General features: G+C 54.1%; 1 protein-coding gene across 1 annotated transcript in view; it reads left to right on the forward strand.

The window, feature by feature from the left end:
• The window catches only part of FBLN1 (fibulin 1), a 104703-nt gene that overhangs the window by 7433 nt on the left and 82777 nt on the right, over nt 1–14493 (forward strand). Inside the window, exons 2-4 of the mRNA XM_011984068.1 lie at nt 8393–8498; nt 13363–13577; nt 14018–14053. Of these exons, the coding sequence (XP_011839458.1) occupies nt 8393–8498; nt 13363–13577; nt 14018–14053 (357 nt within the window). The remainder of the gene's footprint in view (nt 1–8392; nt 8499–13362; nt 13578–14017; nt 14054–14493) is intronic.

Genomic DNA, 14493 nt, shown 5'->3' on the forward strand with positions numbered 1-14493 from the left:
GTGCTGGAATTACAGGCTTGAGCCACCGCACCCGGCCAACCCAGTGGAAATTTTGTCAGAGCAATGCCTGTACACGGGGTGGGATTTGGGAAGCCTGCTCTTAACTGCAGGTGAAATCCTCCATTCCTCCATTTACCCTCCATCTGCAGAACTTTTCATATTCCCAAACTCCATTCAGTTTGTAAATGAAAAAACTGAGGCCCGGACTTGCTCCAGGTGGGAAAACTCTCAGCCGTGAGATCAGAAGCAGATTCCAGGCCTCTGGGTTCCCAGCCCCCAGTCTCCCCTCTGTGACAATCTGCATGGTCAGCAACCTGGGTATTAAGATCCTAGTGGCTCACAGGCTTCCAGGAATGGGATCAGACATTGCCCAAAGCTTCTGCGATGTTTACAGCTAGCAGGCTGACGTTCTGGAAGCTTCCACCCAAGGAGTGGTACAGAATCTCTCTGAGCATCTGTATTCTTAGAAAGAGCACGTGGCCATATCCTTCCCAGGCGTCTAGGGCATGGTCCCTGCGGGCCATGTGACCTGTTTCTCTGCATGCCTTGGAACCTGGGGCATGCCACTGATCTATACCATAATCTTTATGGACGTTTAAGTCACCTGGAAAAAATGTAGTTTTAGCAGCTGTCCCAGGCAACAAACGGTATCTGAGGCCTGTGAACTGAGCCATCTCCATCCAGTTACTCTGGCAGGCATGTCTCTCTCCTGAAGAGAGGTGGTGGAAATGGTGGCGTATTGGCCGTTGGGCACCGTGTCAGCCTGGAGGAGTGTGTGGTTCCTTTGAAAAAGAATGTTCTCCCTATCCTGGCGCGGTAACTTTTCCCTTTGTTTAATTGTGAAGCTTCTGTTTTTTCTTGTGGTCAGTGCGCTGATGTAAGCACTTTTCCTGGATTGTCTCATCAGTCTTCCCCCATGCTTTTTTTTTTGAGACAGAGTTTCACTCTTGTTGCCCAGGCTGGAGTGCAATGGCACAATCTCAGCTCACTGCAACCTCAGCCTCCCGAGTAGCTGGGGTTACAGGCATACGTCACCACGCCTGGTTAATTTTGTATTTTTAGTAGAGACAGGGTTTCTCCATGTTGGTCAGGCTGGTCTCAAATTCCCAACCTCAGGTGATCCTCCTGCCTCCTCTGGATCTGGAGGTTGCAGCTCACTGCAACCTCTGCCGCCCGGGTTCAAGTGATTCTCCTGCCTCAGCCTCCCGAGTAGCTGGGATTATAGGCGTGAGCCACCACACCTGGCTTTTGTTTTTTTTGTTTTTTTTTTTGACAGTCTCACTCTCACCCAGTATGGAGTGCAGTGGTTCGATCTCGGCTTACTGCAACCTCTGCCTCCCGGGCGCAAGCGATTCTCTCGCCTCAGCCTCCTGAGTAGCTGGGATTTCAGGCGCCTGCCACCATGCCAGCTAATTTTTGTATTTTTAGTGGAGACAGCGTTTCACCATGTTGGCCAGGCTGGTCTCGAACTCCTGGCCTGAAGTGATGACTGCCCACTTCGGCCTCCCAAAGCTCTGGGATTACACGCGTGAGCCAGTGCTCCCGGCTTCTTCCCCCATTTTTACAGATGAAGGAAATGAGGCACCCTGAGTCTTAGTAAGGGAGGGAGCCAGATTCAAGGCTGAGCAGTTTTAACCTGCAGTGTTGCCTTCCCTGGGAACGTTCGAGTTGAAGGTTAACAAGATTTTGAAAGAGTTTGCTCTTGGTTTATATCTAATATTATGCTTTGGATCTAACTCACGTGGTCAGAGGCAGGGTCAGATTGAGACTGGTTGATTGAGACTCCTGAGAAACAACAGGAAATGGTCTGGGAGAGAAGATTCTAGGTTCCCTGAAGCCCTGCTTCTCTCTTGAGCCCCCACATCCCAGCGTGGAGTTTCCAGCGAGTGCCTGTCCGGCTGGGTGGGTGTCCAGTGTGGGACTGGTCAGAGGTAATTTTTGGATCTCAGACCTGCTCACAGCTGTCGGTGGCCGGGGATAGAAGAAGCAGGCGTGGCTTCGTTTGGCCAACATTACCCTCCTGACTCACAGTGTTCCAGGGCTGCTCGGATGCCCTAGGGTTTGTGTACAAATGGCCTTGACTTTACACCCTTCTGAAGGTGGGGGGCTGACTGATTAGGCAGTTGGTTGGATGCTGTCGACCCCTGCAGAACTCTTGGTAGCCATGAGGTGTGGAGTTGGCGTGGGGGATCTTTTAGCCCCAGTCCCCTCTTTGCCCCCGCCCCAGCCTGGCTGAGGGTCCTGGGCAGGCACTGAGAAGGCACCACATGGGGTAGCACTTGATGAGCAGGTGGGTAGGAGAGTGAGGTGGGAGGTGCCTCCGTGGGCCTCAGATGGTCCCCAGCCTGTGTGATGGGGCAGTGAAGCTCAGGACATGCGGTGTTTGGATATCCACAGGTGACCCGATCCCCAGGTAAATGAGCAACTGAAAGTGCCTGCAGGGATGCTGGAGGCACAGCCAGGGTGGGGCTGGACCTCAGGCCCTTCCCCACCCCCATCTCCCCACCTTCACAGGACACACCGGGTAGCTAAGATCCTTGTTTTTAGGATTTTTGTTTGTTTTGAGATGGGGTCTCCCCTTGTCCCCCAGGCTGGAGTGCAGTGGTGCAATCATGGCCCACTGCAACCTTGAACTCCTGGGCTCAAGCCATCCTCCCACCTCTGCCTTCCAAAGTGCTGGGATCACAGGCCTGAGCCGCCATGCCTGGCCTTTTGTTGTTGTTGTTCTTTTAAAGTTGTTAAGTCATCTTTATTTTGGTTGCAAAGTTACAATCTGTTTTTTACTGAACATTTTAAGTCTCATTTGAAGTTTCATAGCTTGCCATGTAAACCATTGCATACATGGTCAGACTGCTGTACAGAACATTCTGAAATACAATCTATTAAATTAATTCACTTGACACTGTTCAGATTACTGCATGAAAACAACATTGATTGAAGAAGGCAAGTAAATCAATGGGCAAAACATCTGATTGCTTTCATAATGCAGGATGTTACAAGATGGCCAACAAACACTAAATTATTTTGCTTAAGAAATGTACTTTTTATTGTGGTAAAATATGCGATGTGCATAGGATGTGCCATTTTAACCATTTCCTTTTTTTTTTTTTTTTGAGACAGAGTCTCACTCTGTCGCCCAGGCTGGAGTGCAGTGGCATAATCCCTGCCCACTGCATCCTTTACCTCCCAGGTTCCAGTGATTTTCCTGTCTCTCAGCCACCTGAGTAGCTGGGATTGCAAGCGCACCCCACCAAACCCGGCTAATTGTAGCCGGGATTACAGGCATGAGCCACCGTGCCCGGCCCATTTTAACCATTTCTGAGTGTACGGTCCAATGGTATTAAACACAGTCACATTATTGTACAGTCATCACCACCGTCCATCTCCAGAACTTTTCATATTCCCAAACTGTTAAATACTAACTCCCTGTCCTCCCTCCCCCAGCCTTTGGCACCCATCCTTCTACTTCCTGTCTTTGACAAATTCCGTACAGATTTAAGTCCTCTAGGGACCTCATAGGTACTCTTGTCCTGGGTCACCGTACCTGCCTTACTGGCCTTTCTTGATTTTCATAACCAGAGTAAAAGCTTGTTTATTTTATTTTGTGACGGAGTCTTGCTCTGTTACCCAGGTTGGAGTGCAGTGGTGTGATCTTGGCTCACTGCAACCTCTGCTTCCCAGGTTCAAGTGATTCTTCTGCCTCAGCTTCCTAAGTAGCTGAGACTACAGGCGTGCACCACCATGCCTGGCTATTTTTGTATTTTTAGTAGAGACGGGATTTCACCATGTTGGTCAGGCTGGTCTCGAACTCCTGACCTCATGATCCACCCACCTCAACCTGTTGGGATTACAGGCGTGAGCCACCGCACCTGGCCAAGCTTGTTTATTTAAAAGGGGACAGAGACAACTTTTCTTCCTTTCTAATCAGAATGTGTCTTGGAAAGGATATGTCTGAGGGATGGGAGTGGGGTTAGTTTTGTGCTTGAGGGAACCTGTTCCCACCCTGTCCCAAGGTAAGCTTGTAAAGAGGTCGGTGCCCTTGCTTTGGAACACAAGTTAATGACACACCTTTTCTTGTGTGGGCTACACACATCTTTAACCTGCTGCTGATAGTACTTTTGTTGGCATCTGGAGCCATGATGCCAGGCCCCTCTTCCTGAAGCTCAGTTTTCCTCGAATGGGTGGGAGGTAGCCAGTGCTGAGCCCACCAGGGAAATCGAGGCATACCTCCAAGGCTAAGAAACGCAGTTCTGTAGCCTCAGCCACTCCCCGACCCCCAGCTCATCCCTGGCTTTTGCCGAAATTCTAACGAGCCCCGTATTTTGTGTGGGTGGGCTCTGACCCCTAAGGATTTTCCTGGGGGTCACTGCCTCCATCCCCTGGGATGATGGAGGAGGAGGAGGCTTGTTTGTGGGGGCAGAGGATCCTGCCCCAGCAGCCTTTGCATGTCAAGAGTGGTCTTGCTGATCGGGCCCCTTCCCCTGGCTCTGTTTAACCGGTGCTTACTGAGCCATGATGTTTGTGCTGGACATGGGCAGGTGCGACATGGACAGTGAGAGGAGGAAGACACCATCTCTGGCCCCCAAAGGAGGTTTTAATTCAGGAGGAGCAAGAAAGAACAGTGTTGGAGGCTGCCAGGACTGAGCCTAATGCCAGAACCCAGGGCCCAGGACCCGTGGGTGAGAGCAGTGGGCAGGAGGGCGTGGAGGCCACTGAGCCCTGTGAGGAGCTGGCCGCACACTGGTTTGTGGTGGGTGCAGCACAGCCTGGGTGGGAACAGGGACACCTTAACATTTATGTTCATGTCACTGGTGACTTGACGCTTTTCAGCTTCCTCTGTTCTTAATTCCATGTGGAGCCCAGGCAGGATGATAGCAGAATGAATGGAAGGGGTCGAGGGGTGAGAGCCGGTGAATGAGAGGGGCCTTGTCTGTAGGCCCATGTGGGTCAGGGCCTGGCAGTTGATTGGTGAGTGTTATAGTGAGGATGATCGTCCACTTCTCAGGCCCCCTCCCCATGCCTCTGCCTCGTCACCATCCAGCCTGGCCATGGTCCCTGCTCGGCTCTTCGTGAACTCTGATGGGGCTGTGCAGGAGCTCTCCCTTGGCTAATGATGGGGTGAGCTCAGCTTCCCTCGGGCACAGCCCCCAGACGGCTCTGCTTTGCAGAGTTCCAGCTCTGGGGCTGCTCAGAACATGGGAGCTAACTTCCAAGTTTCCAGAAGACCGAAGGACTTCACATTTGATTTTCACTGTCCTGCCGAGATTAAGGTTCACAGTGCCCAGGCTCCCCAGCAGGAAGCATTTCCAAACCATTTCTGCAGCTCTGGGTGCAGAATTCCCAGGGCCATGGGAACCTGCCCTCCCATGTGTTTTCCTTTCTCAGAGTCGGAAGGAGGCTCTGGGGCCGCAGCTCACCCGCGGGGGATTCCGCACACCAGCACCCGGCTGTGTCTTCCCCATTTCTTATGAGCAGCGATAAGTCAGTCCCCTTCGATGGTTTAATCCTCCAGCCAGTTTACAGAGAGCTTTCTGTGTGCTTGGAACTTTATAAAGTGCATCCCTCTTCTCAGCAATCCTGGGAAGATAGTGCAAGCCCCGTTCTCCCACTGGGGAAGCTGTGGTTCAGAGAGACGATGCCGCCTGCCCAGGGTTAGAGAGCAAGAGAGTGCTGGAGCCAAAGGCTGTTTGGCTCCAAAGCTTACACTCTTTCCACTCAGCTCTGTGGCTGCCACGTGCTGGCATGGATGCTGGGGGTATACAAGGACAGGAGACAGAGCCTGCCCTCAAGACATTTGTGGCTATGAGTGTAGGGCAGGCAGGCAGGGCGCTGGAGGATGGAGAGACATGCGCCAGGCACAGGGTGATGTGGGAGCAGAGGGGCACCTGAGCCATGCGGGGGGGCAGGCCAGGAGAAGGTGACAGGGCATGGGAGGTGGGCTAGGACAGGAGACAGGCTGCAGAAGACATGAGGGTGAAACTGCAGGCGGGGGCTCAGTGGGCCTGGCCAGAGAAGGGGTGAAGGGAGTGTGGGGACAGACATGGGAACCGGGCTTGGCTGCACAGGGGAAAGCAGCCTCGCTGTCAGGACACATGGCTGGATCACATCATGTTCATCCAGGAGTGCACCACGGCCTGTCTCACCTGTAACAGATAAGGTCATTGGCTTAGTGAGTGCTTTTGCTTTTCTTAATGAATTAGAGCAAGAATGAATGAATGAATGAATGGGAACATTCAAGGTTATCCCCATGATCACGTGGCTGTCACTCCGGATGATGCTTTGGTGCTGGGAGGCCCGCAGCTGCAGACAATCTGACGTTATCTCTGGCTCCTGGTGAATCTCACGTTCCATCGTTGGAGAGGGGACACCTGAGGTGGGGGATGGGCTGAGTGGTCAGGCTGATGGACATTGTTGGGCTTTGCTGTGGGACGGACCTTCACGCTTACCCACACCACTGCAGGGCTCTTCCTGCCAGCCTGGGGGAGCCGGGTGAGAGTAAGAAGGGTGGATCTACCTTGCACTGCAGAAAGCAGCTCTGAGTTTCCTGGAAGCCCTGGGGAAAAGGGAAAGCCCAGAAGTTGTCACTGGGGGACATGGTTCTAGGTGAGACCCCCACCTCGTGGCCGTGTGGAATGGCCTGGCTGAGCTCCAGCTCATTTGTGCACGGACCCTATCCATTCTGGAATGTTTCTGGAAGTTTCTCCTCCTCCCCTGCTGAGATCGGGATGGAGCATGTGAAGGCCGCATAGTCTAGAAGTGCTTACAGTGGTGGATGACTGACAGGGTGGTTTAGCAAGGTGCTGCCTCACCCAGCAGACAGCAGCCTCCCTCCGGGCCACCCCGAGGGCCCGGTCTGGAAGAAGAATGCGCTCAGGCAGAGCACCCACAGTTGTATGTGCGGAAACGGAAATGCTGCCAAGCCCAGTGGGATTTACCCTCTAGGGTCTGGAAAGCCATTAGGAGGGAAAAGTGGTGCTTCTTAAAGCCCAGTTTTGTAACGTCCTGCCGAGAGGTGACCTTCTGCCCAGCAACTGAGGCTGTCGGTGCTAATGCTTTCTGGCGTTTGAGTCCTTTAGACTGAGGGCCAAGTATGTGGGCACCTGGCACCCGGCTGCTTCTCCCTCGGGGCACAATGGGGTTGTCTCCCTTCCGTGAGCTGAGGGGCTGGGAGGGTGCCCACTGGGGCTGTAGCCTGGGCTGGGGCATGGGCACAAGGGCCTATGCGCCCAGCTCATTTGGGCTGTGGTCTGGCTCTGAGGGTGTGGGCCGGCTGCTTGGTGTGTGACCCTTTCATCTGCCCTTTTTGTGAGTGGGAGATAAGATGGCCAGACTGCTGTTCCTCCTGAACCTGTGCTCTCTGCTTTGCCAGACCTGTCCTCACCAGTCTTCTCACAGGTCCCCGTTTCTGTAGAAGAGGGGGTCTTGTGGTAGGTCAAGGGCAGAAACCATCACCAGCCTTGGTTTCCTCATCTGTAGCTTGAGGCTTATGTCCCGGCTCCTGCCCCTTTGCTCCCAAGGTTAAAGGAGAAAACACAGATGTGGGTCACAGAAGCTGGTTTAGAATTGGTGGTTTTTAGGCTGGGTGCGGTGGCTCACGCCTGTAATCCCAGCACTTTGGGAGGCCAAGGCGGGTGGATCACCCAAGGTCAGGAGTTCCAGACCAGCCTGGCCAACATGGTGAAACCCCATCTCTACTAAAAATACAAAAAATTAACCGGGTGTGGTGGTGGGCACCTGTCATCCCAGCTACTCAGGAGACTGAGGCAGGAGAATCACTTGAACCTAGGAGGTAGAGGTTGCAGTGAGCTGAGATCGCGCCACTGCGCTCCAGTCTGGGCGAGAGACTCTTACTTGACTCAGCTCGTTGCATTTTGAGCCCCCTCCCTGTTTGCAGTCTCTCCTCTGGAAAGAGTGGTGTCGGCTGTTCCCTGACCTGCTGGGCTGGGCGGGCCGGCGGCGTGGCCCTGCCTCTGTCAGCAGGGCTTTCTTGCCCGCTGGACTGTGAAGGCAGGGACCCAGCTGGACAGGGGCGGCATCGGCATCTCCAGCGTGTGACTGGAGCAGTCTGGACAGGGGCGGCATCAGCATCTCCAGCGTGTGACTGGAGCAGGGATCATGTGTGCTTGGATCTCAGGGCTGAGCCGCAGCCCTGTCCCAGTTGGATTCAGACAGGGGAGGATTCAGGCCTTTCTTCTAGGAAGGAGTGGGGTGTGGGCTCCCAGCTGGGGCCTGGTGGGGCTTTCAGTACTGGTTTGCAAGAGTGACTAAGGGATGTGCCCCCAGCCTGATGCTGTCGTTAGAAGGATGTGCATGTCCTGGTGGTGCACCTGGGAGGGGCCCGCCGCCCGTTGAGTGGTGAGCCACCTCTCAGCTTGTTCTCTTCCCTGCACAGTGGATGCGGATGTCCTCCTGGAGGCCTGCTGTGCAGATGGACAGCGAATGGCCACTAATCAGAAGGACTGCTCGCTGCCATATGCCACGGAATCCAAAGAATGCAGGTACGTTTGCCAGTGGCCACTGTTTGACTGGAACAGTGTTCCTTTAGAGGAAAGTGGGGGAGGAAAGGACAGTGTGTGCCAGACCTCTCGGGAGAGGTTGGACACCCAGGCCTGGATCCATCCGGGCTGGATGGATTTAAAAAAAGGGGGGACAGTTGTGGGGGAGCAGAGGAGATGATGTGACTAAAGAGCCTTGTGAACGGAAACACGGACCACCTACAGACCCCCAAAATGCCGGGGAGCCGGCACAGAGTGAAGTGTTTCACCAGCCGGTTTTTCACCTTCAGCACTAACCAACATCTGGATCGACCGTTTTTATTCTTCTCTCCCTACATTGACTCCAGCTCTCTGAAAATTCTGAGACCATGTAAGCTTAGAATAAATGATGAGAGGCCGGGCACGGTGGCTCACGCCTGTAATCCCAGCACTTTGGGAGGCCGAGGTGGGTGGACCAGGTGGGTGGACCACCTGAGGTCGGGAGTTCGAGACCAGCCTGGCCAACACGGTGAAACCCCGTCTCTACTAAAAATACAAAAAAAATTAGACAGGCATGGGTGGTGGGTGCCTGTAATCCCAGCTACTTGGAAGGCTGAGGCCAGAGACTCGCCTGGGAGGCGGAGGTTGCAGTGAGCTAAGATTGCTCCACTGCACTTCAGTCTGGGCAACAAGAGCGAAACTCTATTTCAAAAAAAAAAAAAGAATAAATGATGAGATTAGGTCACGCTGATCATCATCATAAAAATAATAGTGAAAACCCCAGCAAGCATCTGGAGCACCTGCTTTATGTGGAGCCTTTTTTTTTTTTTTTTTTTTTTTTTTGAGACGGAGTCTCACTCTGTCGCCCAGGCTGGAGTGCAGTGGCCGGATCTCAGCTCACTGCAAGCTCCGCCTCCCGGGTTTATGCCATTCTCCTGCTTCAGCCTCCCAAGTAGCTGGGATTACAGGTGCCCGCCACCTTGCCCGGCTAGTTTTTTGTATTTTTTAGTGGAGACGGGGTTTCACCCTGTTAGCCAGGATGGTCTCGATCTCCTGACCTCGTGATCTGCCCGTCTCGGCCTCCCAAAATGCTGGGATTACAGGCTTGAGCCACCGCGCCCGGCCTTGGAGCCTTTGATGTACATTATCTCATTGAACTTTGTTATGAACGCATTTGACAGAGCAGGAGACCAGGCTTTCCCCAGGTGTCCAGCTGGTAAGCAATGATGTGAGGATCTGAACTCGGGGTACGCGCCTGGGAGGCGAGGCTGTGGAAGCAGCCAGCATTTGCCATCCATTTGTTTTCTCTGCCTCAAGTCCGAGTCTAAGCAGCCGTGATGCTTGGAGCCAGGGGCGCGGGGTGGAGAGCTGTCACGGAGAGAATGCACGGGGACGGCTCGCCGGCCTCATCCCGGAGATTTGCGTTTGTGCCGGGGTGTGCGTGGGCTGCTGCCTTCCCGCGTGATGAAGAACGTAGATCCTGATGAAGGAAATTCTTGAAAAGTCGAAAGCATTATAGAGCAAACAAAGGAAAATAGGAAACTCGCGTGGCTTGAATTGACTGGGAGACCATGCAGTCAGGATTTATCTCAGCTTCCTGCAACCTCCGCCTCCTGGGTTCAAGCGATCCTCCTGCCTCAGCCTCCCGAGTAGCTGGGATTACAGGCGCCTGCCACCACACCCGGCTGATTTTGCTATTTTTAGTAGAGACGGGGTTTCACTATGTTGGCCAGGCTGGTCTCGAACTCCTGACCTCAAGTGATCTGATGCCTCGGCCTCCCAAAGTGCTGAGATTACAGGTGTGAGCCACTGCGCCCAGCCGAGTTCTCTTCTTTTGAAGTGGCGTCCTGTGAGGCTCACCAGCTGAAGTAAAATCAGTTTTTGTTCATTTGACAAAGCTGTATCGGCTCTTGATGCTCAGAAAGAGGCAGGATGAAAGCCAGGGGCAGGAGAGCCCAGGCCAGCCCTCCTGGGCAAGAGTCGAGGGTGTGAGGCCCTGAGGGTCCGCGGGGCCCAAAGGAGGGGGTGTCAGCTCCCCGAGTGGGTGAGAGGCTCAGAGAGGACAGCAGGGAGAGGCCGACCTCTCTACAGCCGTGGGCTCTGGCCAAGCAGGGGTTAAGCAGCCTGCAGCTTCAACAAGGACACGTTTGTGCTGGTCAGAAGATGGCAGCTTTGATGTTTTCCCATCATGTATCATCTTGACTCTAGGTCTCCACCAAGGCCCGACATTCCTTGGGATCCAGATCTAAATCCACCTAAAACCTTGGATTAGGTTAAACCCACATGCCCTTCAGCGTCTTTTGGAGGAATTTGAACACACCCAATGAAACCTAAAGCAGATCCCAAGCTGACATTTTCCAGCCCAGCATTTCTCTAACCCCTTCTTTATCTTGCAAATCTCACTGAGGGCCTGCTAGGTGCCAGGCTCCGTTCTGGTGAGTGGGGATAAATCGGTGAACGAAATATGCAAAGTCCCCTGACCTCGTGTAGGTGGCATTCTACAGGGGATGCCGATTGCAAAGGAAGTCATAAGCCAGTCTGATGGTTTGCGGGAAGGCAGGGTGTGCCGTGAGGGAAACAGGGAGGGATGGGGCTTCTGCATGGCGGGTTTACAATTTTAGAGCTGTGGTGTTGGCCTCACTGTGCCAGGACCTGAATGGCCAAGGGAGTGGGCAGTATAGAAAGTGGGAAGAGCATCCCAGGCGGAGGGAACGGCCCAGAGGAGAGGGTGTGCAGGTGCTGGGCAGCACAGCAAGGGGATCAGGGTGGCTGGAGTGGAGTCAGCAAGAGCCAGTCCCAAGGAGAAAGCACCAGATACAAGGGTAACCAGGTGGCTGAGGGGGCCGTGAGATAGAGGCCAGGGGGATTGGGGGTGAGCCTGAGGCAGCCGGACACCCTGAGGTGCCTGGGACACTTGATTGCTTCCACCTTTTGGGTGTTGTAAATAATATTGCTGTAAGGCCGGGCGCAGTGGCTCACGCCTGTAATCCCAGCACTTTGGGAGGCTGGGGCGGGCAGATCACTTGAGGTCGGGAGTTTGAGACAATCCTGGCCAACATGGCAATATCTCATCTCTACTAAAAATATAAAAAGTGAGCTGGGCATGGTGGTGGGCGCCTGTAATCCCAGCTACTCGTGAGGCTGAGGCAGGAGAATCACTAGAACCCAGTAAGCGGAGGTTGCAGTGAGCCCAGATTGCAACATTGCACTCCAGCCTGGGTGACAAAGCAAGACTCCGTCTCAAAACAAAACAAAACAAAACACAACAACAAACTGCTGTGAACATGGGTGTGCAAGTATCGGTTTGAAACCCTGCTTCAGTTCTTTGGATATATACCCAGAAATGGAATTGCTGGGTCCTATGATTATTCGATTTTTAATTTTGTGAGGAACTGTGCCTCACGGCATCTGCCCCTTTTCCGTTCCCACCAGCAATGCGCACGGGTTCCAATGTCTCCACATCCTCACCAACACTTGTGATTTTCTGGCCAGCCAAGATTTTTTGAATGGATGCATGCACGTCTAGTGGCTCGCTCTGGCAGTTTCGTGAAATGCCTGTTATTTGCAAATCCACCAAAAGCATGAGTGAAACGTGGGCTAGCTCAGCTCGGTAATTCCATCCCGGAGCCTAAAGGCAGTTTTGGAGACGCACGGGCAGCCGGGTGCAGACCTCCAGTGCCCCAGGGAAGGTTGGGGGAAGGTGCGCTGGCAGCTGCCATTTTTGTGCAGAAGTGACCTGGCTGGCAGTGCAGGGAAGCTGGGGAGGCTCCCACCCTCTCTCCTGGAGGCACGGGTTGGGTGACTCTCCGGTGACACAGTCCTCTTCTGCTCATTGCCTTTGGAGCCCGCCCACACCAGCCCCTAGCTGTCACAGCCTCGTGGTTGTGTCAGAGAAGCTGATTTTGGCAGGTCGAGGACCTCTCCCCAGAGCCCCGGCACGGCTGGGAGGCGTGGGCTGTGCAGCCAGGTGCCATTGCAGCGCCCATCCCTCCCTCTGGGGCCTTGGGCAGGCTACCCCACAGGACTCTCAGAAGCTGTTTGCTCTGAGCCTGGAATATGGATGAGCACTGAGAAGAGTTCGACCTGATAAAGGGATGGAAGGTCAGGCCCAGAGTCAGCCCCCCGCCACTTTTTGGTTTTCAAATCAGCAGGAACATTTTGCGGGTGAAGCCTAGTGCTCAGAGGAGTGACATGGCTGCTCTGGAGACAAAACTGGGCCTCCTGGCTCTGACTCCAGACACCATGCTGCATTCTGTCTTTTTTTTTTTTTAAAAAAAGAGGCCAGGCACGGTGGCTTACCCCTGTAATCCCAACACTTTGGGAGGCTGAGGTGGGTAAATCACCTGAGGTCAGGAGTTCCAGACCAGCCTGGCCAACATAGTGAAACCCTGTCTCTACAAAAATACAAAAATTAGCCAGGTGTGGTGGCACATGCCTGTAGTCCCAGCTACTGGGGAGGCTGAGGCAGGAGAATCACTTGAACCTGAGAGGCAGAGGCTGCAGTGAGCCGAGATCACACTACTACACTCCAGCCTGGGCGACAGAGCAAGACTTCATCTCAAAAAAACAAGTGAGAAAGAAAGAAAAAAACAGGATCTTACCATGTTGCCCAGACTGTTCTCAAACTCCTGGGCTCAACTGGTCTTCCCACCTCATCCTGTCAATGCGCTGGCATTACAGGTGTGAACCACTGTGCCCGGCCAAACCTTTCTAACTAAATGCTAATTGAGCTCCTTCTGTGTGACACTGGGGCACTGTGTTTCTCTCTGTGTGTCTGTGGGAGCAGGGAAGGGGAGGCTCAAATGTGAGAGCACCCTCACCCCCGAGGACCTCGTACCCCGGGCCCCCTGCCCACAGAGCCTTGGCCCAGCCCACCCCTCCCCCACAGGATGGTACAGGAGCAGTGCTGCCACAGCCAGCTGGAGGAGCTGCACTGTGCCACGGGCATCAGCCTGGCCAACCAGCAGGACCACTGTGTCGCGCCCCGTGGTGACAACGCTAGCCTGGAGGCCACGTTTGTGAAGGTGAGAGCCAAAGACCGTGTGGGGTCGCTGCCCGTCCTCACTAGTCGGCAGACCCAGGCCCTCCCAGCCGAGCGACACTGTCCGTCAGCGCTCCCTGCCTCAGGCCACCTTTCTTTGTGAGCAGCTGGGTGTAGGGGCAGGAGGGAGGTGGAAAACCCCAGTATTTCTCCCCCTCCCCTGTAGCCGTAAACCCTGGTGGACACCTGGGCCGAGCCTCCTACGAGGCGGTGGGGGTGAAGTGATCTGGCCTTGCCCTGAGAACTGCCCGTCTCCAGGCTTTGGGCAGACGCGGAAGTCAAAGCAGGGCTCCTCTTGGGCTTTCAGAATCTTCTCAGTTCGGGGTAGGCACCCTCACCTACCCAGGAGGCTCTCAGGCTTCTCTACCCACAGACTAGTCAGGGTCCAGAGGTAAAAATGGGCCCTCCCTAAGACCTCTGATAAGATCTGACCTCTATAACCACCCTAGAAGAGGAAACTGAGGTTCAGAGAGGCCCATCCTCCAAAATGGCCTCTCTGCAGTCCTGTCAGGGACCCAGACGGGATCCTACCCTGAAGGTAAGCTGTGAATAAATGGCAGAGTCCTCTTCCCTGAGTGCTCCTAGGACCCTACGTGCTAGCAGGTCACTCAGGACGGTCACTCAGGACCGCTATGGCCATGGAAGGGCTGCGTCTTTGCAAGAGGTGGAAAGCTGCGTGATCGCATTCCCGGTCTGAACACTGGCAGTAAACCCGAGGTGTCCAGGCCATCCCTCCCTCACCACCCAGCCAGCAAGGAAAACAAACCCCGCCAGGAGGAACTTGGGCCTGGAGGAGCTCGGGTTGGGAAGCTGGGCTCCTGTTGGAGGCGCCAGATGACGAAAATACATTCCCTGGAAGAAGCTTCCCGTTCCTACTTAGGAAGGTGTTGGAATAATTTTAAGAAGCAAGAATCTGAATGAAGTCTGGATTCCAGGAGGGGGTGTGGGAGCTCCTTTGTGGGGATTCTCCAGATAGAC

The sequence above is a fragment of the Mandrillus leucophaeus genome, unplaced genomic scaffold, assembly GCF_000951045.1.
Source record: "Mandrillus leucophaeus isolate KB7577 unplaced genomic scaffold, Mleu.le_1.0 Scaffold26, whole genome shotgun sequence".
Taxonomy (NCBI): Eukaryota; Metazoa; Chordata; class Mammalia; order Primates; family Cercopithecidae; genus Mandrillus; species Mandrillus leucophaeus.